General features: G+C 43.1%; 1 protein-coding gene across 3 annotated transcripts in view; it reads right to left on the reverse strand.

The window, feature by feature from the left end:
• SLC35B3 (solute carrier family 35 member B3) overlaps positions 1-26,754 on the reverse strand; it is a 166,286-nt gene that overhangs the window by 48,763 nt on the left and 90,769 nt on the right. For all 3 annotated transcript variants that reach the window (XM_029590635.1, XM_029590634.1, XM_029590633.1), the window contains one exon: positions 8,530-8,627. In XM_029590635.1, the coding sequence (XP_029446495.1) occupies positions 8,530-8,627 (98 nt within the window). The remainder of the gene's footprint in view (positions 1-8,529; positions 8,628-26,754) is intronic.

The following is a 26,754-nucleotide window of genomic DNA, read 5'->3' on the forward strand; positions in this document are numbered from 1 at the left end:
CCAACGAAACAGTAGGGAGCGCTGAAGTGGATGTATATGTGCCCTCACCCATAGCACCACTTCTAGGGGTGCTGCCATCAACCTGAGTACCTATAGATAGGACCAAACCGTCGGTTGAATAGTGCTCACCAAGAGATGCAGCTGAGACACCAACTTTTGAATACAAGCTTCTGGCAGAAAACCTTTGCCCTGCATCATGTCAAATCACACACCTGGATAAACAACTGAAATGGCTGAAGACTTGGCTAGGTTCACCATCCATCTGAGCTCCTGTAACAGGGAGATCACCTTGTGGGTCAACAGATGGCTCTCTTCGAGAGACTTGGCCCTAATCAACCAGTCATCTAAATACGGGTGTAGTAATATCACATCCTCTCTCAGGTCTGCTGCTACCACCACCATAATCTTGGAAAAAATTCTGGGAGCTGTGGCTAGACCAGAAGGCAGCGCCGAAACCGATAAGGGCATCCCAACCCCGCAAGAATGCAGAAAATGCTGGTGCTCAACTCTGATAGGAATATGGAGGTAAGCCTTAGACAGATCCAAGGAAGTCAGAAATTCTCCCAATGGCATGGCCATTATCACTGAGTGCAATGTTTCCATGCAAAAATGAGTCATCTGTAAATAATGGTTGACCCCTTTGAGATCCAGGATGGGATGAAAGGAGTCCTCCTTCTTGGGCACAACGAAATAAATGGAATATCAACCCATATTTTCTTGAGAAGTGGGTACTGGAACCAGAGCCCTCAAACTGAGGAGCCTTGACAGTGTACACTCCACCACCTGCTTCTTCTGCGGGGAATGACAGTGAGATACCATGAGCACATCCCGAGGAACAATGCGAAATTCCAGCGCATATCCTTCTTGTTTTACTTCCAGGACCTGGCCGATCTGATGTGATCTCAACCAACCTCAGATAAGAGAGAGGCCTCCTTTCTATCTCTTGTTCCTGGGGGTAGGTAGGCAAACCTTCATTGGGAGGATCGTGAGATTGCATTACCCGAGCCCCCACCCCACCTGGGCTGTCTGAGATGAAGGTACTGAGACCTGCCAAAAGGCCGAGTTCTCTGAAAGGTCATCCCTCTGTATGGACGAAAACACTTGGAACATCTGAGAAGACCCCTCATACCAAAGGGGCGCTGTAACTGCTTCTTACCCTCCAGCAACTGAGGAACCGTAGATTCTCTCCACTTACTGGCAGGCTTCTCCAACTCACTCCCAAACAAAACCGAGCCTTTAAAAGGCAATTTCATAAGATTAGCTTTGGAATTCACATCGGCAGAGCAATTGCTTAGCTATAACTGGCATCTGGCCGCTATTATCAAAGCCACTCTACTGGATCAAACTGCAGCCTGCATCTACTACAGTGGCAGTGGCGGGTTCCATAACCTTCCTGGAAGACACTCCAGAGTCATGAAACTCCTGAGAGAGAAGTAAACAAGAGCGAGCCACCAGAGAACAACAGGGAGCTATCTGCAAAGTCATTGCCACTGCTTCAAATGCTTTAGGATGGTTTTAGTTCTATCATGCACATCCTTCAAGGCCACTCCTCCCTCCACAGGGATCCTCTTTCAGAAAATGTAGACATTCTCTTGCCACTGGATCCAGAGGGTACAGGCCTAAGGTCTGACCCCCTTTAAAATTCGCCTCCGGGGCGACCCATTCAAGATCATTCAATTCTTGAATGGCCTCCATAACTGAGAAAAAAAAGAGGCTTTATGCAAAGACACCAAAATAGGTTTTTTCTTTGGCTCAGACATAGAATCTGCTCCAGGAACTCCCAGAATTTTCACTGTCTGGGAAATCAGGGCCGGCAATTCATCTCTAAGAAAGAACCACAACAAAGTCCTATACAGTTCTAATCCTGGAGGAATTTCTGCATTCTCCAGAGAGCCAGGATCTGCTTCATCATCAGTGCCTTCCGGCTTCCTGTCAGGAACACCAGCAGCTCGAGGAGTACTGCAGCGCTTAAACTAGTACCAGAAGCTGGAGAGGCCACTGCCTGAGGTCAGAACTGACAAGATTGGATGGGGATGAGGACTACACCTGAAGAAAGGATTGCAATCCCAGAAAAAAGTATTCCCAAGAAAAGGCAGAAGGATCCATACCAAAACCAGGAGGCACCTGTGCTGAGCCCACTAAGCTGCCGTCCCCCTGCTGAGGAACCAAGTCAAGGGAGTTCCAATATTAGACGCTTCTCCTGATATCTTTACCCATAAACTCAGGCTGGGAAGAACCAGGCTTAATAAAATCAGATGAAGATCATTCTATCTGAGCCTCTCAACAGTGCTGGCACAAGTTACAGAGCATGCCAGAAGGAGAATTTGAAAAAGAAAAAGCCCTTGCTCTCCTGAGATGCCCGAACATGACAGATGGCACACAAGGCAAAGCCCTTAGATGTCTTAGCAATAGATCCCATAGTATGTATGTATATATATATTTTTTTTAGTTTTTTTTATGTGTGTCCAAAATTTAGGCATCCAAGAGCTGGACATCTTTAGATTAGGCGCTGCAAGACTAGGCGTCTCAACTTAAGAGCACACAGAGGTACACCCAAATTTGTGTGCATAAGATAAGCGCGAGTCCAAGCTGGACGCTGCTTAACCTGGACGCCCCAGCCAACTCTCAATTAAGAGTCCAAAATCTGGATGCACATTGAGACACACTGCTGAGCCAATGTCCTATATAGGGCAGCTGAACGCGCAGGCAAAAGTGCACAAAAACACTGTTGCGGCCTACCACACGGCGTGCAGTGGAAAAGCCTTGGAGTGTGACCTAGCCAAAAGAGGCCGCTCAACCTGTCAGGCTGCCCGTGTCTCTGAAACTCCCTTGGTGCGGGACGAACATCAGAATGGTGCACCGAGCTCAAAGACCAGGAAAGGAGAATCCCTGAACAACCCTCCTTCATGGTCTCTGTAAATTATCTTTTTTTTCTTTTTGAAGCTTACCCGAGCTCAGCCCTTCCCGCTGCCTTTAAGCTGTGTGATCAGCTAAGTCCATGCCAGGAAACCCAGCTCCCAGGCCAAGGAACACATCTGAGAGACCACGGAAATCACCTCAGGAATTCTCAACTGGGGGAGGGACCATTTGGTATTATCGCAGGAGAGTGGGACATTCTTTTTCTTTTCCAAATTTTCCTTCTAAAAGCTGAAGCAGTCACCAGTAGGGAGATGCATGTCCACCATCTACTGGAGATGGAAAATACTGGCAGGCTGATGTCACTGCAGGACTATATATACTGTGACTTCAGTTTGCACCATCTGCTGGTAGAGGTGCATAACCCACTGGTCCTGAATCCATCTATCCACATGCTAGGAAAACATTTTTTTAAAATGTTTAAAAAAGAAATCTATAGAAAAGCCTAGACAGCTTGTCTTGGCACAGGGGTACTTCCCACTTTGTTGATGCATGGGGCCCTCTAAGTCCTACATAGTAGCTTCAAACAAAAGCTAACTCCAGCTGGAGAATATGTACGGCTGATAGTTCTACTGTCCAAGAAGAGCATTCATTACAAAAAAAGTGTTAACCAACCCTCTCCTTGATGCACACCTAATCAGACTGGTTTTCAGGATATCCATAATGAATATGCATGAAACAGATTTGCATGCACTCTCTCCAATGTTTGTAAATTTCTTATATGCATATTTATTACAGCAATCCTGAAAGCCTGGATGGCTGGATGTGCCTCCAAGAGAAGATTGGGAAACAGTACATTACAGATAAGCAACTTTATTTTCTCTGTAGACAACCATGATAAATCAGCCACACAATTGGGAATTCACTCTCAATCAAAAAGGAAAAATAGCAGTAACAAATCACCAATCGGCAAGGAAATTATTTTTGTGGGTAAAAAAAAGTTTATGCATTTTATTTTCATTTATTTTTTTGGTGTTATACAGAACAACTCAAAATAATGCAGTCTGCCTTGGGGGGACAGATCTGGATTTTAAAAGAATTCAAAAAGTTATGGAATAAATACAAAGGACCCCGACTTGCAAAAAGGGAAGAGATAGCAAAAACATAATCTGGCTCTACAAATCAGAGAGCTAGTCAAGATGTAACCTGCAAGAAACGGTAGTTATGACCCAAACAGCATTGCCATGACTGCAACAGACTTCCAAGAAAGCACTGGAGTAATCTGCATCCACCCTACAGTCTTGCCCTCAGAGGGCATATGATTGGATTTTTTTTGGCATAGGAACCAACTGATGACAAACACATAGCGAGGCTTCCCTTTCAGAAGCTGTTTGGCTGTAACATGGTACAGTTGGCACCGAAGAAGAGGGATGTGTTGAGACATCAATGTTGGTCTCAAGGCACATGTATCAAGGTTTGGTTACCTCAGCACCACAACCGGTGCCAATATGCTCAATGCCAACACATTCACCTGCTTGAGGTGCTGAGAGCCTCAAGGATTTGCCTATCCAGCTCCTGGCTCAAAGATTGCTGAGGTTAAAACTGGAGGGCTCACAGTAGGTGATGACACAGCCCCCCTAAGTAACCAAGGGGGATCTACCAATAGCTTTGGTATGGATCTTGGGAGACTGATGTGGCAGTGTCACAGAGTGAGAGGCTGAGCTTACTTTTGGATGAAACTGCCTAGGAGTGAACAAAAACACTGCCACTATTTCCTTGCTCTTAGACTCTGGCAATGGCATGGAATGACATTAGAGCTCTGGTACCTCTTCATGTCCAAACTAGATGATAAAAAATCATTCTCATGCATTAAGTGAGCAGAGTGGGAAGGGTCATTGCTCCTGGGCCTTATCTTAGATAACAGCTCTGAATATGCTGGATTACCCCTTAATACTGATGGGCTGCCAGTGGTCACTGCAGCTCGAGTCCTTTAATACCCATACCTTTGTTGCCAATCAGGGTGCATCAGGTTTCAGAATTAAACCAAAATATGTAAAGTAACCTCAATATTTGGAGCTTGACTGTCCTAGGTGACATCTACGAGCAAATTTTACACTTAGGGACATCATATTCTAAGTCCAGATAGCGCATGCAATCCTTGTGGATAGTCAGTTCTGGATACCAATTGAAGCCCTGGCTTTCTTCTTTACCAGTGAGAGGAAAATAGGTGAAATGCACACAAAAGATATAATTGCACCACAACAAACAAAATTGGCCAACAAAGCTGAATAGGCCTCACTGGGAATAATCTCCCTATCCTTTGGGGTGTAGCACCTGTCACTACAAAAGATAATAGCCTTACTTGAAAGGTAGACCAGGATTCAGGCATAGGCAATATAGGCAATTGGTTCCAAATAGCCAGGCCAAAGAGGAGCCTTCTTTTGTATGCTTTAGAGTTATGTTCGAGCAGAGTTTCCAAAAGTAGCCACTATGGCACGCTGCCTATGGGCACCAAAATCTTAAATCCAGCCCTGCTGGAAGGCTGAAAAACTCTGTCTAAAGAATATGAGGGGGCGAGAAGCTGACTCAAGGAGGTACAAATCACTAGTGAAAATCTTTTCCCCATAAACAGTGAAGAAAATGTGTCCAATAATGTCCAATAATAATGTCCAATAATAATGTGTCCAATAAAAAAAAAAAAGTGTTAAATAAATAAAATGTCTAGAGACATAAAAAGGCTGAAATGTCACCTTAATGTTATTAATTATTTTTTTTTTACAGCTTTCTTGGTAATGCTCTGCGTTGGCGCTGATGAATGCCTATCTTTTCCAATAAATAAATAAACACGATATCACCTCTATTAAACTAATTATGCCCTATTAATATTTAAAAAATGTTTTGAGAGAAATCTCTCCAAATTGTGAAGCAACTCTTAATCTCTCACAATTGAGAGCAGTTTTTCACAAAATCATCTTTTACCAAAAAAAAAAAAAAAAAATTTTAGGAAAGAAGAGGAAGGTTTCATACAATCTCCTTATATCACCGCATCCAATCAAGATGGAAAATCAAGATGGCGACCAGATCACTGGCGGATTAAGAGCAGAGAAAACGCCGGATAATATCAATCATCGGACCAACATGTCCTGTCCCCTGATGAAGAATTAAATATTCGAAACAAGGCCGTGTTGGGACATTCAAGTGGACGGAATATTGATTTGGACTTAAATTCACGAAGATACATGCAGATACATGCAGATACATGCAGATAAGTTCAAGTTACTTCACAATTTGGAGAGATTTCTCTCAAAACTTTTTAAATATTAATAGGGCATAATTAGTTTAATAGAGGTGATATTGTGTTTATTTATTTATGGTATTTATATCCCTCGAAAAAACAAATTATTATGTCCACCTTAATTTCATATTGTCTGTAAAGCCTGTTGCTAATTTATTGTAAACCGAGGTGATGTTTTTTTTATGTGCCGCGGTATATAAAAAAATTCACTAAATAAATAAATAAATAAATAAATAGTGCATAGTTTTTGTGGTATCTTTTCCAACAAGCATTCTGATAGACATAATGATTATAGTCTTTTCTAATGTTAGGCCTACTGAGCAACTGATTTGACAGCTTTACTAATTGTACTTGTATGCTTTATTATCTTAATTGTTTGACTTTCTTTTTTGTTATATTTTAATTTGACTATTATGTTTTTATTGTTTTACTGTCCTCACAAAGAACTCTGGACCGGTGGGTTATGTATTTCAAAATAAATGAATAAATAAATAAATGTATGGGTGTGTGATTCCTGCTTGTCTTTGAAGAACAGTTTTGTTCACATATAAGCAAGGTTTAATTTGTAGATCAAAAGGAAGTGGAACAGTGGAGAGGGGGGTGCAGAGTGGGGAGGGTGAAAATTGTAAAGTGTGTGTTCTTTTATGTCATGGACCCATGTCGGGCTTGTTTAGAATGAGAGGCTTCACAGTTGATCGGATAAAAACAGCATTCATACACAAGTTACGTCGAAACTTTACACAGCATATAAAAAAGCATACAAAAACTATATATACACTTAAATTGACCTTTGATTACAAATAAGGCTGAGTTATAAAGTGACACCACTACACGATGAAGCCTATGATGATGGTCTATCACACAGTAAGCGACTTTCACCAGTGTGTTTAGTTGGAACTTTTGGCAATCTATTTGACACCTTTTACTAAATAACATTACACTTTTGAGTAGCTCCTTTCAGCAGCCAGTACAAATTAAGCTATGGTGTCAGAATATACAAGGAAACTACAGGTTGCAATGACTCTATGAAGGGAGCAGAGCTCTCAAAATCTAGTCAAATGTATTAAATTAGTCCAATAAAAAAAAAGGATTGCTTATAACTTGTTTTTTGGCTTTTTTTTTTTTTTTAAATTTAGATTTTATATTCTGTTTTTTGGCACTTCAAAGCAAATTACATTCAGGTACTGTAAGTATTTCCCTATTCCTAAAGAGCTTACAATCTAAGACCTAGATTCATCAAGCAGTTATGTTTTTTCACAGGAGGATTACCACCATCGCGGGGGGGGGGGGGGTGCAGGGATGTTGCCCTTCCCCCAAAAACACATTGTGACTCAACAGCATGTTCTTTTGTGTCATGGGCCAAACACTGCGACATAAAAGAACATGGCGGCGGTCCCAACCTCACGGGACTGCCATTGTCTTAAAGGGATGCTGGCCCAAAAACATATAAATCGTGGCCAAATGAGAAGGTTGAGCAGGGGTCAGTGCTGACTCCTATTTCAACCCAGGACTGACAGTCAAGGCAGCCTAGACTCCCCCAAAATAAAAAGTTTAAATTATGCACATGGCACCTTCCCAAGGTCCAAGCCCCGCATGCCTTGGCTCCTCCAAAGGCATCTGCTACCCATCCCCAGCCCCCAAAGCATCAATCCCTCACCCCCTGGCCTCCCCCAACAGAATGAACTCTCTGCTGCATCAATAGTCCCACTCCCCGGGTCCCCCAAAGTGACAAAACAATTTCCTCAGCAAGCATGTTGACAGCTGGGGATAGGAAATACCTACAGTACCTGAATGTAATCCACTTTGAAGCGCTGAAAAAAAAAAAGTGCGAAAAGTGGAATATAAACAAAAAAAATAAAAATAAATATTGAAAGCACAGCAAATCTTACATATTTTGTTTAGTAGAGAGAGCATGTCATGTTAGCTCACCAAAATTAAAATTAGTTAAATGAAAAAAAAATAGTTGTATAGAAATGATACTTTGACAATGCCTGGGGGAGAAAAAAAAAAAAAAAAAGGATGTTGGTAGTCCTGCAAATGGGTACAAAACATTTGTTAGCCTTACAAAAGGTATCATCGCTACCCAATTTCTTTTTATTCATTTATCTGAAAGTTTTTATATACCGTCAACTGGGCAGGGACCTGACCATCTAGGCGGTTTACAATAAAACATACATAATTAAAATGACAATACAAGCAAATCATAAAATACAACATATTTACAGCGCTAATTCCTACAAAATGTATCTAAGTTAAAAACAGCAGAGAAATTTTCTATTGACATCTCTTTTAAACTAATTATAATTTTAAGAAATTTAATTCTGTATTCACACACTGGAACATGAGAAAAAGAATATGTGAAGGAGAAATATAGTTACCATTTCTGAATTGGAGCCATTGTGCAACTTCATAGCTTTTTCCTGTACATTTCCAATAGCTGCATCAGCACACAGGGCCAAAGATATAAGGATGATGCCTTTAAGAAAATTAAAAAAAACAAAACAAAACCCAGATCTGAATCGAAATGATTTCCAAACACACATAGTGGAAAATAAATGAGACATACATAAATACAAGCCAGTATATGAAACAAAATAAATGTGTAAGGCTAAATTTCAATAAGTGGCAAGAGAAGACCCTAAACAGTGGGGATGGACATGCTAACAGATCCCTGAAGGTTTACGAGTAAGTCATCAGTTAAAGCCATACAGGTGAATTTTCAAAGGAGTTATGTGCATAAATGTAACCAAACTATTGTAGCAATTTCCAAAAGCCATTTATGCACATACCGTAATTGAACTTATACAGGTAAATCCTATGGACTTTCAATGGCATATATTGGAGCTATTTTCAAAGGCGTACTTACAAAAGTAAAGTGCATTTACACATGTAAAACCCAGTTTTAACTGTGTAAATGCTTTTGAAAATCAGGACCTTAGTGTAGTCACTCAGCCAGTAAAATCAAAAGTATGAAGCAGCAAAAATAAGATCAAGGCAGCATGGCTTTATCAGAGGTCAGTCTTATCAGCCAAATCTGATCAATTTCTTTGATTGGGTAACCAGAAAGTTAGATATAGTGTTCTTGGATTTCAGTATTGCCTTTGACAAGTTTCCATATACAGTAGCTGACTTATAAGGACCCTTGATATAAACCCCGAAGTGACTGACTGGGTTAGAAACTGGTTAAGTGGGAGGAGACAAGGGTAGTTATAAATGGTGTTCATTCTGAACAACGGGACCTTACTGGCAGTATACTGCATGAATCGATCCTTGGACTGGTTCTTTTTAATATTTTTGTGAGCAGCGTTGCAGAAGGATTATCAGGAAAGGTTGTCTTTTTGTCAATGATACCAAAATCTGCAACAGGGTAGCCAGCCAGGAAGGTGTGTAGGAGTGTATATGAGGACCCTCTTAAAAGACCAGGACCAGGCATTCAACCTGGTCATAAGAATGGAGACAAGATAGCATAGATCAGTGGTGGCGAACCTATGGCAGCCAACCATCCGGATTTTCTCTGGACAGTACAGCTGCCTAGCTTTATGGCTGCCTGCTGTCCGCACAAGCGGCAGTAACTGCGCCGCCGTCACTGGTTTTCCGACTATCTGCGCCTACGCAGCCATCTCCTTCTCCTCCTCCTGTGTCTCCGCTGGCGGCGGACTTTGCCGGGCTGCTGTCTGGCTCTTCTTTTCTGGTGTTGGTGGCCACAGGTGGCCAGAATCTGGGCACACCCCAGCATCTGCCCCTTGCTCTTCGGGTAAGGCAGTGCAGATTCCTGCGCTCTCCATTTTCTGATATTTAAAGCCCCTGGTGTCAGAGCAGAAATTGTTGAACTGAATTTGTTGTAAATCGCTCATCTTCTTGTTAGCTTCCTGCCAGCCAGTGCCCACTTTCGGATAGTCTTGGCAAATTAGTGTGGATATTTCAGGAGCTGCAAGTCTCTTTGTTTTTCCAGTAATTTAAGGTCTCACTAAAGTTGTGCTGCCTTTTTATGTATATAATCTCCCTGGGGGGGGAATCTAAAGTTGAAAACTGGCCTGAAAGGTGGTCACCCCTTTCCTAAAACGTGATCAGCCAGTTATATTAGCGTGCGAGGAGTTCCGAATGTGTATATAAAAAAAAAAAAGTGATGTTCTCTGTTTTTTAGGTTTCTAAATGCTCATGCAATGTTTTTCTGTCGTTAGCACAAATTTAATAATGGCAGGATTGTAGCTAAAGCATTGGAGCAGTAGCTGTCCAGTTTACCGCTCAGCAGGAACTCCTCCCCTTGATAATCTCAATCACAACTGAGGAGGCCTTGCTCCCTGAGCGTGTTTAAATACCGGTTGGCCCCCCACGCTTATATACCTGCTGTTGCTATAGCGACGGCCAATCGGTGAGCTGCTATGCTTGTCAGCGCTCACAGGAGGGAGGGTGAGAATCATGCAAGACTTGGTTTGGTGTGTCACGAAGGTTGAACAAACTTGAAATTATACCACAAAATAAAGGTTGACAAGCACTTCTTTAAAGGAGGAAAAGGAAGGATAATGGATGAGGAATCATTCATAACTGACCAGTACGCTTACGGATGATTTCTTGCTGGCACTAGTACACTATCCGGCCAATGCAATATCGTGCGCTGAGCCTAGCGCACAGGTTAGCAAGCGCTTGGACGCACGTTTTGGATGTGCGTCCATAACGCCCAATGCAATAAGGGGATCAGTGCATCTAAAATGCGCGCCCAACCTCACATGTAGCTAATAGCGCTCATCACATGTAAATTCCATGTAGATGAAGCTATTTGCTATTAACTGTGAAGCAAAAATCCCAGTGCACCCAAGGTGCACTTTTTAACCTATCAAATTTTACACCTGCCCAAAGCAGGCGTAAAAAGCCTTCCTGTGTGTCAAGGGCTCAAATTAAAAACAAATAAAAACCCCCTGCTTTTCTGTGCTTCCTCCTACTTAATATAATCATGATTCTAAGTAGGAAGAACCACAGAAAGCAGCACCATGCAAAAAAAAAAGTCTTGAGGTAAAAAATTTCGGGGAGCACGATATACACCCCTAGGGCCTTGTATATTGTGCATGTGTATTGTTCTAGTAAATTAGCTGCTGCGGGATAAAACGTACATGCTAGGAAATCTGCCCCACTCCCTCAAGGCATTCGAAACTTCAGAAATAAATGGGGCACTGTGGACCCTTGTAGGATAAGACCTATGTTACACAGATACCCCCCTCCCTCAACTGACCCATAGAAAATGCCTTTTCTGCCCTGGAAAATGACAATGCTCCAGAAATGGAAACTGAAGAGGTAGAAGAAATTAAAAAAAAAACATTCAATGTATACACAAACCCCAAAATACTTTCAAAAAACATCAAAAAAGAAAACTCCCTCTACTGAGAAACTTATCAAATGCATTTACTTGGGGCACATTTCAAGGGACACACAATGGTTAAATGCCTTGCAGGATCCTCAATTAGCAGAAGTGCAAACAAATTGTTAGTACAATCAAAGTAGTAAAATTGATGTCATAATCCATTTGGGTACCAATAACCTTGCTAGAAACCGCATCTCTGCAATAGAGATTTCCTGACTCAGAGGAAAAGGCCTGGGCACATGGTGAAGACCAGAATTTTTTTTTTTTTTGCAGGGGGTTCACATTAATACTGAGTTCTGGCACTTTTTCCTCCACCTGTCTGATTTGCCCTGTTATCCCTCAAAAAAAAAAAATATGCACGCTGCTTGAGAGTAACAGTAGCTTTGATGTAGCACTGATGAAGATCATAGCTTTTAGAGAAGTATTTCCTGTTCATAGAAAAAGAGAGGAAAGGCTATGCCATAGATAAGTTCAACACATGGCTCAAAACCTGATATGTTGGGGACTGGGGCCATGTATGGAATTGTAAAAGGCTGTATGGTAAAAATGGCCTACATCTTTCTGTGACAAAGATCCTAAGTGAGAAATTTAGATCATATGTTATCAGGAATTTAAACTAGAGAATGTGCGAGGCAGATGAAGTCAATGGATTTGGAATGCCATCTCAAACAAGTACAGGAAATAGATGGAGAGAAAATGAGAAATTACAACTTACCTGATAATTTCCTTTTCTTTAGGGCAGTCAGATGAATCCAGACAAGTGGGTTATGCACCACTACCAGCAAATGGAGACTGAGCAAACTGACGTCAGTATTCTCTTCAAAAGCAATTGTGGACAATCTAGCAAAAATTGATTAAACAGATAACTATTTCAATATGCAGCCAACAGGCAACACTGAGCTCAGACAAGAATGTATTAACACTAGTCCAGGAACTGGACTAACACTTACCAGTAATCCCTGTAACACGTAGCCATGGAGGAAAACCATAATACAACTATTTGGCAGCCAAGGGAGAGAAGCAGGATTCATTTCTCATTTCTTAGCGTCCATTCAGATGAATCCAGAACAAGTGGGATGTACCCAAGCTACTCCCAAATAGGGAGGGAGGCTGCCAGCAGTCCTGTCAAATCGCACTTGTAAAGGCTGTGTCCTCCCAGGCTTGAACATCCAGACGATAAACACCTGGAAAAAGTGTGTAACGAGGACCATATCACAGCTCAGCAAATGTCGAGACAGCAATTTCACTTCTGCCCATGACATTGCCTGAGCCCTAGTAGAATGAGCCCTGACCTGACTAGGTAATGGCTTCTCAGCATCAATGCATACAGCCATGTCTACTTCTTAATCCAGCAAGCTATGGTAGCCCGTGAGGCCAGCTCTCCCTGCCTAGTACCGCCGTGAAGGACAAACAGGCGATCCGTCTTCCATAAAGGCTTAGTAACCTCCAGACACCTGACAATATGTCTCTTAACATCCAAGGGTTACATCTCTCTCTCTGTCCAGAAACGGCAGAGAGATAGATTGATTAAAGTGAAAGTCAGTGACCAACTTTGGTAGAAAAGAAGGAACATTTCACAGCTGTACCTCCCCTGGAGTCACCTGGAGGAATGGCTCCTGGCAAGAAAGGCCTGCAGTTCGGAAACCCTACGTGCAGAACAAATTGCCACAAAAAACATTTTTGAGGTCAATAACTGCAAGGTCAGGTAACACATCAGTGTAAACATAGGGCCCGCTAAGAAATTCAATACTAAATTAAGACTCCATAAGGACACCGGAAACTGCATAGGACGACAAAGATGTTTCACTCCTTTCAGGAAACGGGCCACATCAGGATGAGCCGACAAATATCCACCATTCACCTGACCTCTGAAACAGGCGAAAGCCGCTACTTGTATCTAAGGAATTAAGGACCAAGCCTTTATTTAAACCATTCTGCAAAAATTCTAAAAATGAGCAAGATCTTGACTAACAAGGAAGAGCACCTCGATCCTCACACCGGCCTCAAACAATTGTCAAACCCACACATAGGCCAAGGAAGTGGAGAACTTTGTAGCTCTTAGCAAGCTGGAAATCACTGCCGCAGAGTGTCCACGTTTCAGCAAGCAAGCCCTTTCAAGGACCATACCGTAAGACAAAATTGAGTTGGATCTTCATGAAGAACAGGCCCCTGCTGCAGCAGATCCCTATGTGTCGGAAGTCGAAGGGGATATTCCGCCAGGAGCTGCTGCAGATCCACATACCACAGTCTCCTGGGCCAATCTGAGCAACCAAGAGCACGATCCCTCTGTGGTGCCTAATCCTCCGGGCTAATTTGCCCAACATGGGCCATGGAAGAAAGGCGTACAGCAACTTGTCTTCTGGTCACTCCTGCACCATAGCTCTGATCCCCTACAACTTTGGATCTCTTCTGCGACTGAAGAATCACATTCGAGAAGTTGGCAACAGGTCTAGAAACGGGAGACCCCAGCAATCCAGAATCAGCTGAAATGCCTCATTTGATAGCAACCATTCTTTCTGGGTCCAGATTCTCCCTGCTGAGAAAATCTGCTCTTACATTGTCTTTTCCTGCTATATGCGAGGCTGAGATCATCTGAAGATGTAATTCGGCCCGTTCCATAAGTTGATTTATTTCCTGCGACACGTGTTAGCTCTTGGTTCCTCTCTACCAATTTAAGTAAGCCACAGTCGTTGTTGTTGTCAGACATTATCCGGACCGCTCAACCATACAGCCTGTCGCCGAACTGCAAATGTGCCAGCTAGACTGCCCTGGCTTCCAAACGATTGATGTTCCAGAGAGACGCTTCTGCATCCCAGCGCCCTTGTGCTGGCAGTTCCTGACAGTGAGCTCCCCAACCATGGAGGCTCGCATCTGTCGTCAGAATCTGCCAGTCCAGTGGTGATAGGGAAATTCCCTTCCTTAGATGATACAGCTGTAGCCACCATTGCAGTCAGGAGGCGACCTCCATCAGCAGGTGCAGCCAAATCGAATAGTCCAGACTGCAGGTTACACCAAGACAACAGGGAGCACTGAAGAGGACACATATGTGCTCTCGCCCATGGTACTACTTCCAGGGTTGCTGCCATTAAACAACCTGCAGGAAGGACCATATGATCGGGTGCAAATTGTTTATCAACAAATGTAGCTGTGTCACCAACTTCTGAATACAAGCTTCTGGCAGGAAAACCTTGCCCTGCTTCATGTTGAACTGAACCCTAAGGTATTCCAATGACTAAGCATGCTGAAGACAGCTCTTGGCCAACAGGGAGATCACCTTGAGGGTCACCAGGCGGCTCTCTTCCAGCATCTTGGGTCAAAATCAGCCAGTCGTCCAAATACGGGTGTACTACAATCCCATCCTCTCTCAATTCTGCCACAACTACCACCATTACCTTGTCAAAGGTCCTGGGAGCGGTGGCCAGACCAAAAGGCAGTACCCAAAACTGATAATGGCATCCCAGAACTGTGAGCTGCAGAAAACATTGATGCTCTAGTCGAATGGGAATGTGAAGATATGCCTCGGACAGGTTCAAAGAGGTCAGAAATTCCCCTACTTGCAGGGCATTATCACCAAGCGCAAAGTTTACATGCAAAAATGCGTCACCCACAGATGACGGTTGACACCTTTGAGATCCAAGATGGGACGAAAGTATCCTTCTTTCTTCGGCACAACGAAATAAATTGAATATTGCCCTGTATTTTCTTGAGAGGTGGGCACTGGAATCACAGCCCTCAGACTGAGGAGCCTTGCCAATGTATCCTCCACTATCTGTTTCTTTTACGGGGAGTGGCAGGGAGAGACCATGAACATCTCCCGAGGAATACTGTGAAACTCCAGCGCATATCCTTCTTGTATCACCTCCAGGACCCATTAATCCGAAGTGAACTCGACCGGCATTCGGTCCGGATAGAAGAGAGAGAGGCGTTCCCCTATCTCCGGTTCCTGGGAGTGGGTTGGCAAACCTTCATTGGGAGGCTCAGGAGGTTTCACTATCTGAGGCCATGCCCCTTCTGGGCTGTCTGGGACAAAAGGACTGAGACCTACCAAAAGGCTGAGTCCTCAAAGGCCACTCCTCTATAGGGTTGAAAATGCTTGGATCCCCTAGCACGACCTCTCATGCTAAAGGAGCATGGCATCTGCTTCTTATCCTCCGGTAATTAAGGAACCGGTGATTCACCCCACTTACGGGTCAGTTTCTCCAACTCGCTCCCAAACAAGAGCAAACCTTTAAAAGGGCAATTTTGTGAGGTTAGCCTTGGAAGTCGCATCAGCTGGCCAATTTCTCAGCTATAACTGATGCCTGGTCGCTATTACTGAAGCCACCCCTCTGGCTGAGGAACAGACCAAATTGCAGCCTGCATCTGCCAAGAAGATGGCTACTGGCTCCATAACTGCCCTGAAATTCACCCCAGAATCATCACCCTCTTGAGAGAGAAATAAACAAGAGCGAGCAACCAACCAGGGAACAAGAAGAAGCTTTTTGTAAAGTCATTGCTACTGCATCAAATCCCTGCTTAAGAATCGTTTCAATCCTACTATCATGTACATCCTTCAAAGATGCTCCTCCCTCTATGGGGATAGTCGTCTGCTTGGGGACTGCATATACAAGTGCATCCAACTTCAGAAAACGTAAATGCTCTCTCACCACTGGATCCAGAGGGTACAGGCCTTCCAAAACCTGACTTCCTTTGAAATTAGCCTCTGAGGCGCCCCGCTCAAGATCAATTAATTCTTGAATGGCATCCATCACAGGGAGAAAAACGAGAGGCTTTACACAGAGAAACCAAAATGGGATTTTTCTTTGGCTCAGACATGGAATTTGCCCTAGGTACTCCTAGCATATTCAAGGTCTGGGAAAGCAAGGAGCAGTTCATCTGCAAGGAAGAACCGTAGCATAGTCCTATACAGTTCTAATCCTGGAAGAATTTCTCCATCCTCTAGAGAGTCAGGATCGGCCTCATCATCAATGCCATTTGGATGCCTATCGGGCAGACCCACTGCCGACCTCGGTGTACTCTGGCGCTTAACAGTAGGTCCAAGCAAGGTTCCTACCTATGACTCTGCCCTGGGAGCACTGGATGAGGCTGAGGACTGCACCTGAAGAAAGGATTGCAATCCCTGGAAAAATTCTACCCATGAAAATGTAGAAGAATCCATGCCAAAACCAGAAGGGCACCTAAGGCATACCCACTGAGCCTTCCCCTGATGTTGAAACAGTTAAGGGAGTTCCAATATCAGGCGCCCCACCTGACGCGTCTTTACCCAGGCTTAGTAAAAATCAGAGGAAGCTAATTATCCATGAGCTTCCAAAAACCGCTGGCACAGGTTAGCAGGCACTCCATGCTAAGATGCCCAAATATGACAGGCAGCACAAAAGCAAAGGCGCTTAGGATTTTTTTAGAAATATGCGCCATTAGGCCGACAGTATGAAAAGTGGCGACTGAAGGCGTGCGTCCAGCTGTTTCTTGTTTTTTTCTTTTTAGGCGTCCAAAAATTCTAGGTGATCAACTAGGCACCCAAAAATGTAGGCATTCAATACTTAGGCGTCCCAAACCTGGGCATCTGAAAGATAGGTGCCGGAAAAAATGTACGCGCACAGCAAACACCCAACCTGTGTGCACAGGTAAGCGGGATGGCCACTAAGGCACCGCTTAACTTGGATGCACAACCAAGGTCCTAGACATCCAAAAACTGGATGCCCAAGCTGAACCGAAAATCCTGAAGAGGGCAGCTTAACACAGACAAAGCGCATGAAAAGCCATTGAGGACTATCATGCGGCACGCAGTGAAAAGGCCTGAAAGTGGGGCCTACTCTACACAGGCTGTTCAACCCACCAGGCTACCCACGTCCCACAGAGCGGGATGAACATCGAACTGCGTGCAGAACACAGAGACCGGGGGAAGGAAGAAGCCCTACACCAAAAACTTGCCTTCTCTATCTCTGTATATTTATCTATTTGTTTTTGTCTTTTTAAAAAACTTAACGGAGCTCAGCCTTACCTAGCTGAGTACAAACACGGTCTCCGGTGCTCAGCTTCCAGCACCTATTGCCTTTCAGCTGTTAAATAGCTAAACCTATGCAGACTGAAAAAAACAGTACTCATCTAAGAGACCAAGGAAATCACCTCAGAATTCTTAACTGGGAGAAGGACAATTTGGTATCAATGCAGGAGAGTGAAATGAATTACATTTTCCTTATTTCTCCTTTTCAATTCGAAGTAATCCCCAGTGGGGAGATGCACGTCCACTATCTACTGGAGACAGAGAATACTGGAAGGTTGATGTCACTGTAGGAATATATTTACTGTGACATCAGTTTGCTCTGTCTCCACCTACTGGTAGAGGTGCATAACCCAATTGTTCTGGATTCATCTGACTGGATGCTAAGAAATAAAAGAATTCAACTCGATAGTCCACTCTTCAGCAAAAGGGTAGAAAAGAAAGCCAGGAGGATCAGCTGGAAATCTATAAGCACAAGTGCTCATAGCCTAAGCAATAAATTTCCAGATCTGCAGACTTGAATGGTGGAGACAGTCTCCTATAATGCAGCTGTTCGAGTGTTCAGTGAGTGTCATGAATTAGATACATTCATAATGGGATAAATTCTGTTGAGGAAGTTACAGATGACAGAAATAGGGAATGAGTAGTTCGTTATGTCAAAAATAATATCCATGTATCTAAAATGCAGGGGGGGTGGGAATGAGGAAAGAAGGAAGCATCATGGGCTGTCTTAATGGCACTTCCATTTATATTGGTATGGTGTACAAGCCTCCAACTTAGTGGAACCAGACAAGAGAGCTGGCCAACGACATGCAAAAGATGAAAAGGAAAGGAGGGGTATACAATTTTAGTCAATGTATCTAAAAAAAGATATAGCAGAATTACAAAAAAATACAAAGAAGGGTGACCAAAATGTTAAAAGGGATGGAATAATTCCCCTATGAGGAAGGCTAAAAACATTAGGACTCTTCAGAAGAGATGGCTAAGGGAAATATGACAGATCTATAAAATAATGAGCTGAATGACATGGGTGAACGCAAATCACTTGTTTACTCTTTCAAAAAGTAAAAAGACTAGGGGACATGCAATGAAGTTACTAAGTGGTACATTTAAAAAAAAAAGGAGCAAATATTTTTTCATTCAGTGCATAATTGAGCTCTGGAACTGGTTGCCAGAGGATGTAGTGAAAGCTGTTAGTGTAACTGGATTTAAAAAAAAAAAAAAAAAAAAAAAAGGTTTGGGTAAGTTTTTGAAGGAAATGTCCATAAACTATTAAGGTGGACTTGGGAAAATTCATGGATTATATCTGGGATAAGCAGCAAGGAATATATTTACCTTTTGGGATCCTCCCAAGTACTTGTGACCTGGATTGGCCAATGTTGGAAACAGGATACTGGGCTTGACGGACCTTTGGTCTGACCCAGTATGGCAAATCTTATGTTCTTATGTATTGTAGGTTAGATATTTTAAATTTGATAGATGTGGACTGGAGTATCCTTTCTACAGAAAAAGTAATATTTCTGAACAAAGGTAACCTGCAAGGAGCAGCAATTACAACCCTAAACAATTTGCTGGGTAGACTGGATGAACCATTCTGGCCTTTATCTGCCATCATTTTCTAAGTTATATATTACTAAGCAGAGAAACTGTGGATGCTCTTCAAGAGAAAATGTTTAAACAAGTGTGGAAAGAACAGAGAGGGGCAATAATGAACCTGATATTCCCAAATGGAAACAGTACCTCTAATGTCCGGGTAGATACCTACTTGGGTACATAATCATCAGATGATACAGTTTGATATAACAGCCAGGGCAGAGAGAAGTCACATGATGCTCACAGTCCTGGATTAAAAAATATTGACTTTGATAATGCTGGATAGTACCTTGAGGAGAAGCTGGAAGGCAGGGAGAAATTAGGTGAAGTGGAACAGTGGACCAAACTAAAAAGAGCTATAATAATGGCAACGTTTTATGTAAGAAAAGTAAATAAACGTATGAGGAAAAGGAACCAATATGGTTCTACAAAGAGATGGCTAAAAAAATAAAGTAAAAAAGATCAGCAAAAGTCCATTACCTGCTATTAAGTTGACTTAGAAAATAGCCACTGCTATTACTAGCAACGGTATCATGGAATAGACTTAGTTTTTGGGTACTTGCCAGGTTCTTATGGCCTGGATTGGCCACTGTTGGAAACAGGATGCTGGGCCTGATGGACCCTTGGTCTGACCCAGTATGGCTTGTTCTTATGTTCAGCATTCAAAAAGGATCTCTAAAAACATAGGGAAGAATAGCTGGTGAAGCTGAAAGAAAGAAAACATGGCCAAAGCTCAAGCGTAAGAAAGGAATGCTAAAGAAGTAAAGCATGGTGAAAATATTTTTCAGATATACCAGAAAAGGAGGAAGGCCAGAGAATGAATTATAAGACTAAAAGACGACGAGGACCAATGTGTAGAGAAAGATGAGGAAAAGGCAGAAATATTTAAAATACAGTTTGCTGTTCACTAAGGAAGACCTTGGAGAAGGACAGCTGCTGGTTGGTAAGAGATCAAATGGGAGTGGGGTAGATACCACCCACATTTATTGTGTGAGAGTTTTGCAAAAATGAAAATGTACAAGGCCATCGAGACAAATGAGATACATCTCAGGATACTAAGCGCGCTTCAAAAGGTGTTGGTGGGTCCGAAGGATCTGTTTAAAAAAATCTCAAAGAATGGAATGGTGCTGTAAGATTGGAGAAGGACAGTTGTGTGGTCCTTCTTAACAAACATAGTAGCGAGGGAGGTTAGAAACTACAGGCTGGTTAGCTTACCTCAGAGGTGGGAAAATTAAGGGAGGCTCTGATGTTGGAAAGGACTGTGAACTATCTACAATCCAGGGGGTTGCAAGATCTGAGGCAACATGGTTTTACCAGAGGAAGGTAATGTCAAATGAATCAGATTGAATATTTTGATTGGGTGAATAATTAGATTAAGAGTAGACATTTAATGTGATTTTGCTAGATTTTTACAAAGCTTCTGCTATAGTCCTGCATGGGAGGCTAATGAATAAAATGAAGAGCCTGGGGGTGGGCCCCTAGATAATGGAATTAATTAGAAATTGGTTGGTGGACAGATGACAGTGGGTAGTGGTAATTTGAACTCATTCTGAGGAGAGAAGAGTGGGGGAGTGCCTTAGGGATTTGGTTCTGGGCCAAATTCTATTTAATATTTTTGTGGGCAATATTGCAGAGGAATTAAAAGGAAACATTTGCCTTTTTGTGGATGACACTATGATCTGCAACAGTGTGGACACCGCTAAAGGCGCAGAAGGAATGCAAAGTTAAGAATGTTTGAAGAGTGGTTGAAGGTTTGGCAGCTAGTATTCAGTGCCAATCAATGTAGAATCATGCATTTGGGGTGTAGAAATTCAAAGAAGCTATGTGGGATGGAGGCAAGAGACTAATGTGCATAGATTGGGAGAGAGACCTCAGGGTGATAATGTCTGATGAACTGGAGTTAGCGAAGCAAGTGATAAGGCAGTGACTAAAGCCAGGCGGATGCTGGGCTCCACAGAATGAGGCATAACTAGCAGGAAAAAGGAGAAATCACTACTTTTCTGATAACTTCCTTTCCTTTAGTAAGGGCAGGTCAATCCCAACGAGTGGGCCCAGCTCGCCAGAATTCTCTGGAAAAGCCCAACTGTAGACAACACTGATTATTCTTGACATTATTAGCAACAGCCAACCATTCATGTTTCTCAACCAATAGGGACACCGAGGTCAGCCAAAACAAAGAACATATTTATTTATTTAACAGTTTTATATACCGAAGTTCTAGTAACAAAGTTACTAATCAATTCGGTTTACATTACAACAATAAAATTGACAGTATATAGAATAATGTCTTACAGAGAACATATCTAGCAAACTTAGAGCGGGAATCATAATCTGCATAGCTTGCCCAAAGAAAGGCTAACCACAAATTCAAACATTGGTAGCCAAAGGCAAGTCTGGGATTAAGAACATAAAAAATGCCATACTGGGTCAGACCAAGGGTCCATCAAGTCCAGCATCCTGTTTCCAGCAGTGGCCAATCCAGGCCATAAGAACCTGGCAAGTACCCAAACACTAAGTCTATTCCATGTTACCGTTGCTAGTAATGGCAGTGACTATTTTCTAAGTCAACTTAATTAATAGCAGATAATGGACTTCTCCTCCAAGAACTTATCCAATCCTTTTTTAAACACAGCTACACTAACTGCATTAACCACATCTTCTGGCAAAAAATTCTGAAGGATCCTCCTGATTGGCTCAGCCCCAGAGCACCCAAGACCCAGATGCCTCAACAGATCCACAGGGCCACAAGACTATGCCTCTTGGGCAGGCGTCTGGAAACTGTCTCGCAGGAACGCTCTCCCCCGGCCCCCTTTCTCGCCAGAAAGGCCTTTTGTATAAGGAGAACATACTCCATGGGATAGGCCTCTGGATCACTGGCACTCAGATTAGACAGGCTTCCATTCGTGCCCCATCTTCCAACCTGATCTTCCACAACCACCTGCCCCACAGGTGAGAGCGGGGGAAGAGAATCACCAGCTTCCCTAGGAGCTGCAGGGCGCTGCCCGCAATCCTCTGCCAATCCGGCCACTGATTTTGACCTACACCGGGATTATAGGCATGGCTCCTAATGATCTCAAGGCCCTCTGTTCTTCCAAAGCACCCGAGGAGGAACCCTCCTCCTGCAAAGAACATCCAGTGCAAAGGGAACGAAAACGGAGGCGTGCAGATCACAGGCCGCACGCCCTGCATGCCACCATTCACAGTTTCCCACGCGGTCTCAAAGGAACTTGCACCAGGAAAAAAATGACCGCCGACGCGCACTGCAGATAACTTGGGCCACACAGGATTTTGGCCCACACAAGTGGCCCAACAAAATGCCGCACTGCTGTGGCTGGAAAACCAGCCCCAGTCACCGGGACACCCCCCGGCTGACTAAAAACCAACAGGCTTACCCCTCACAGCCTGCACTCGGCACAGACAGCTTCCACTGCCTTAGGTGCCCTGCCATCGGCTCACCTCAAAACGGAAGGTGTTTCACTTGTTTCCTGCTTTTTTTTTTTTTCAAATAAACTTTAATCAACAGAGAAACAAAAGGGAATAGTTCCCTAATCCAGGGCGACAGCCAGCAGAAGGCGGCCTCGGAGACCACAAGGGAGCCATTCGCCTGGCTATCAGGGCCTCCGAAGACAGTGGGCTACAGACAGGCAGGGGTTACCAACACCCTGGTCGCCCAACTCCACCTGAGGGATGGCCGACAAAGGTGCCTGACACCTCAGGGAGCGACTATCCAATCCTAGATTCCTCTTCTCTTTTCTTCTTTGCATTTTTTTTTTAGTCAGACTGCAGGATTGCACCTCTACCATCTGCTGAAGACAGAGAAATATTGAGGGACTGCAGGTGGTGCTCTCGGTTATGTAGCAGTGCCTCAAAGCTTTGTTCTGTGCCTCCATCTGCTGGTAGTGATGCAAAACCCACTTGTCTGGATCGATCTGGGTATGAACAGGAAAATCAATCAATTTATTTTATAATCCGCGCGCAGGGGGAGGTTGCAATAAAATATACACTATATAACAAACACAAACTAATAATACAAAAGACTGCAGGGGATTCTCAAATACGGTGAATTGTAACCTACTTCTCAATCAAAAAGAATTAAAGTACTTGATTAATATTCCTAATTAAACAAATATACGGGTAGATTTCCCACCGGCTGTGCGCATAAATTCCAGCCTTTACACACACCGAGCCAATTATCCACAAGGCCGCTACGTGCACAAGTGCCGGGCTTCCTGCAAGGGACAGGCCGGGGGGTGTGTTCTGGGCAGGGGGCGGGACAGCGCCATTGTTCGCTGTCCCAGCGCGCAAGTTACTTCAGCTTTGGAGCTGAAGTTGCAAAAAAAGAAGAAAGAAAAAAGTTAGGGTTTAAGGGGTAGGGAGGAGAAGGGTTGGGAGATTAGGTAGGAGGATAGAAAAGTTCCCTCCCAATCCTTATTTGGAGCGGACTGGGAGGGAACTGGGGAGCATTGCCGCACGGAAATTGCAACCTCCCCCTGCGCGCGGATTATAAAATCCGGCGCGCATGTGCATACGGGCCCACGCATGGTAGAAAATCGGTGCTTCCATTTGCGCACGCCGGAAAGCGCTCGCTTATGTGGAAAATCTACCCCATAGTTTCTAACAACTGGTAGATAGGTAGAGAATAAATGATTTTTAAATTTTTTTCCTGAAAGAAGATACATCAAACTCCCCTTTTAAGGCAAAAAATAGGGCATTACAAAGTACAGGAGATGACACTGAAAAGACTGGATTTAAATGGACAGTCAAAAATTTCTCTGCAAATCCGAGTGACCGCACGGGCCATACTCATGTACAAGGTTCCTTAGAGACAGTGGTGCTCAAGGGTCTTTTAAACAGTAGCAGTGTCTTGAATTGTGCCCACATGGTCAATGGCAGCCAGTGAAGTTTGATGAACTGAGTTATGTGGTCAGATCTGAGACAACCAGTGATCAGGTGAGCAGCAGAGTTCTGGACAATCTGTAATACCCACAGCTGACATTTCAGCAAGCCAAAGTAAAGTGAATTACAATAGTCAAGCAGGGCACAGAACTAGAGTTTGCACTACCCTATATAAATCTGCAGCTGAAAGAATATATTTAAAGCATCTGATCAGTCATAGTTTGTAAAACATGGATTTTAATAATGCTCTGTTTTGAGGTTTGAAATTTAAAGATGAATCAAGTATTATGTCAAGCCAGGATGGTGGAAGTGAAAAAAAATCAAAAGACTGAAGGTAGAGAGGTCCTCTTAGCATCCAGGTGCCCAAAAGATATGAGTGTTAGTGCAGTGATTCTCAACCTTTTTTCCCCATCAGACACACATGATAGACAATTCTCCTGTGGATGACTCACTGTACACTAGAATAAGCTGAACTTAAAAAAAAAAAAAAAAAAAACCCAACCTAAATATCTGTTACAACAGAAGGATAACACAAAATGAGACCTCATTTGGAATACCATGTACAATTCTGAAGACTGCATCTTCAAAGTGATATAAACCAATTGGGGGTCAGTCCAGAGTGTGGCTATTAATATGGTCAGTGGTCTTCATTCTAAAGCATATGGGGATAGCCTTAAAGATCTAAATGTGTACACCCTGGAAGAAAGGCAAGATAGGGGGGAATATGATAGTCATTTAAATATCTCAAAGGTTCCATGCACTGGAAGTGAGCCTCTTTAAAAGGAAAGGAAGCTCTTTAACAAGAGGTCATGAGATGAGGGTGAAAGGGGGTAGACTCAGGCATAATTTTTAGGCAATGTTTCTTTATAAAGAGGGAGGTGGATGCATGGAACAGCCTCCTAGTGCAGGTGGTGAAGACAAACACAGTATCTGAATTGAAGAAAGCATGGGATAAATACAGGGGATCTCCGAGGGAATGACGAGAATTGCAAGGGCTACATAAATGTAGCATTTAGTGACTAGAAACCAAGCTGTTCTTTTTTTTTATTTATTAAAATTTGTTAATCACCTTCCAATATTTACAATAAAAATTTCCAAAGCGATACACATACACTAAAAGCAAGACAACTGAATTCTTAAGAATTTAACACTAGAAAGTTAATATACTATACTGCAAAGAAGTTTATTTTTTGAAATCCTTGACGCCGTTAAGACAGTTTCTGTATTTACAACTATCAGAGGCAAAACTTATGTTTATTCTGCCAGCATCATGGGAAGCCTTGTATGTACGAAGTATGTTCCTTTAAATTTTATTCAATTATATATATATTCTGCTGTCAGTATGCATTCGGCATATCTTTAACTAGAGTTTCTCTTTCTGCACTGTGAACCATGTGTAACAACGGTAATGACATGCTACACTGCTTTATGGATGTTTTTCTATAGTAATTCCTTTCTTTTTAGCAATACATCAATAATATACTGGCCCACATTTAAAGAAAAAAACCTAAATTAATTGAATAAAATTTAAAGGAACATACTTCGTACATACAAGGCTTCCCATGGTGCTGGCAGAATAAACATAAGTTTTACCTCCGATAGTTGTATTTGGGAGCTAGGGCTAACGGTTCTAGGTGCTAGAAAGCTCCAGCAATGTGTACACACAAATCATCACACATTCAATATAAAGTCTGAAGCACAAATAATTAGTGTGCTTCAAATTGAGAGACTGTATGTGTGCACTCGGTGCAAAGAGCTCCTGGCTCTCAGGGAACAAGACCGATCTCTGGAGGCTAGAGTAGCAGACTTGGAGGAGCTGAGGGAGACAGAGAGGTACATTGATCAGACCTTCAGGGACATAGTAGCCAAGTCCCAAATCCAGTTTGACAGCCCCAGTGCTGCCTTGGATCAGAAAGGTCTCTCAGTAGGAGAACATCACCCTGGTGTAGCAGGAAGTGATCCTGTAGCAATGAACTGCTCTCCAGGTGATGTATTGTCCTCTCGCACTGAGGACAAGTCTCACAGGACTACTGCCCAGGAGGGAAGGGTTAGGCTGGCCATCATAGTTGGTGATTCGATTATTAGAAATGTAGATAGCAGAGTGGCTGGTGGATGTGAGGACCGCCTGGTAACTTGCCTGCCTGCTGCAAAGGTGGCAGACCTCACCAGTGCTGGGGAGGAACCGGCTGTTGTGGTACATGTGGGCACCAACGACATAGGAAAATGTGGGAGAGAGGTTCTGGAAGCCAAATTTAGGATTTTAGGTAGGAAGCTGAAATCCAGAACATCCAGAATGGCATTCTCTGAAATGCTCCCTGTTCTACGCGCAGGTCCCCAGAGGCAGGCAGAGCTCCAGAGTTTCAATGCGTGGATGAGACGATGGTGCAAGAAAAAGGGATTCAGCTTTGTAAGGAACTGGGGAAACTTTTGGGGAAAGGGGAGACTTTTCCGAAAGGATGGGCTCCACCTTAACCAGAGTGGAACCAAGCTGCTGGCACTAACTTTCAAAAAGGAGATAGAGCAGCTTTTAAACTAGAACAAGGGGGAAAGCAGACAGTCACTCAACAGTGCATGGTTCGGAGAAATGTATCCTTGAAAGATACTAATGAAACAGGAGAGTTAGGGCATCCCAACAGAGAGGTTCCATTAAAAGCAAACATAGTCCATGTGCCTATATGTAAAAAATCACCGAAGCTAATGATTTCCGAATTATCCTTAACAACTGAAAAGCAGGTTTTTAATACAAACAAAAAACAC

The sequence above is a fragment of the Rhinatrema bivittatum genome, chromosome 2, assembly GCF_901001135.1.
Source record: "Rhinatrema bivittatum chromosome 2, aRhiBiv1.1, whole genome shotgun sequence".
Taxonomy (NCBI): Eukaryota; Metazoa; Chordata; class Amphibia; order Gymnophiona; family Rhinatrematidae; genus Rhinatrema; species Rhinatrema bivittatum.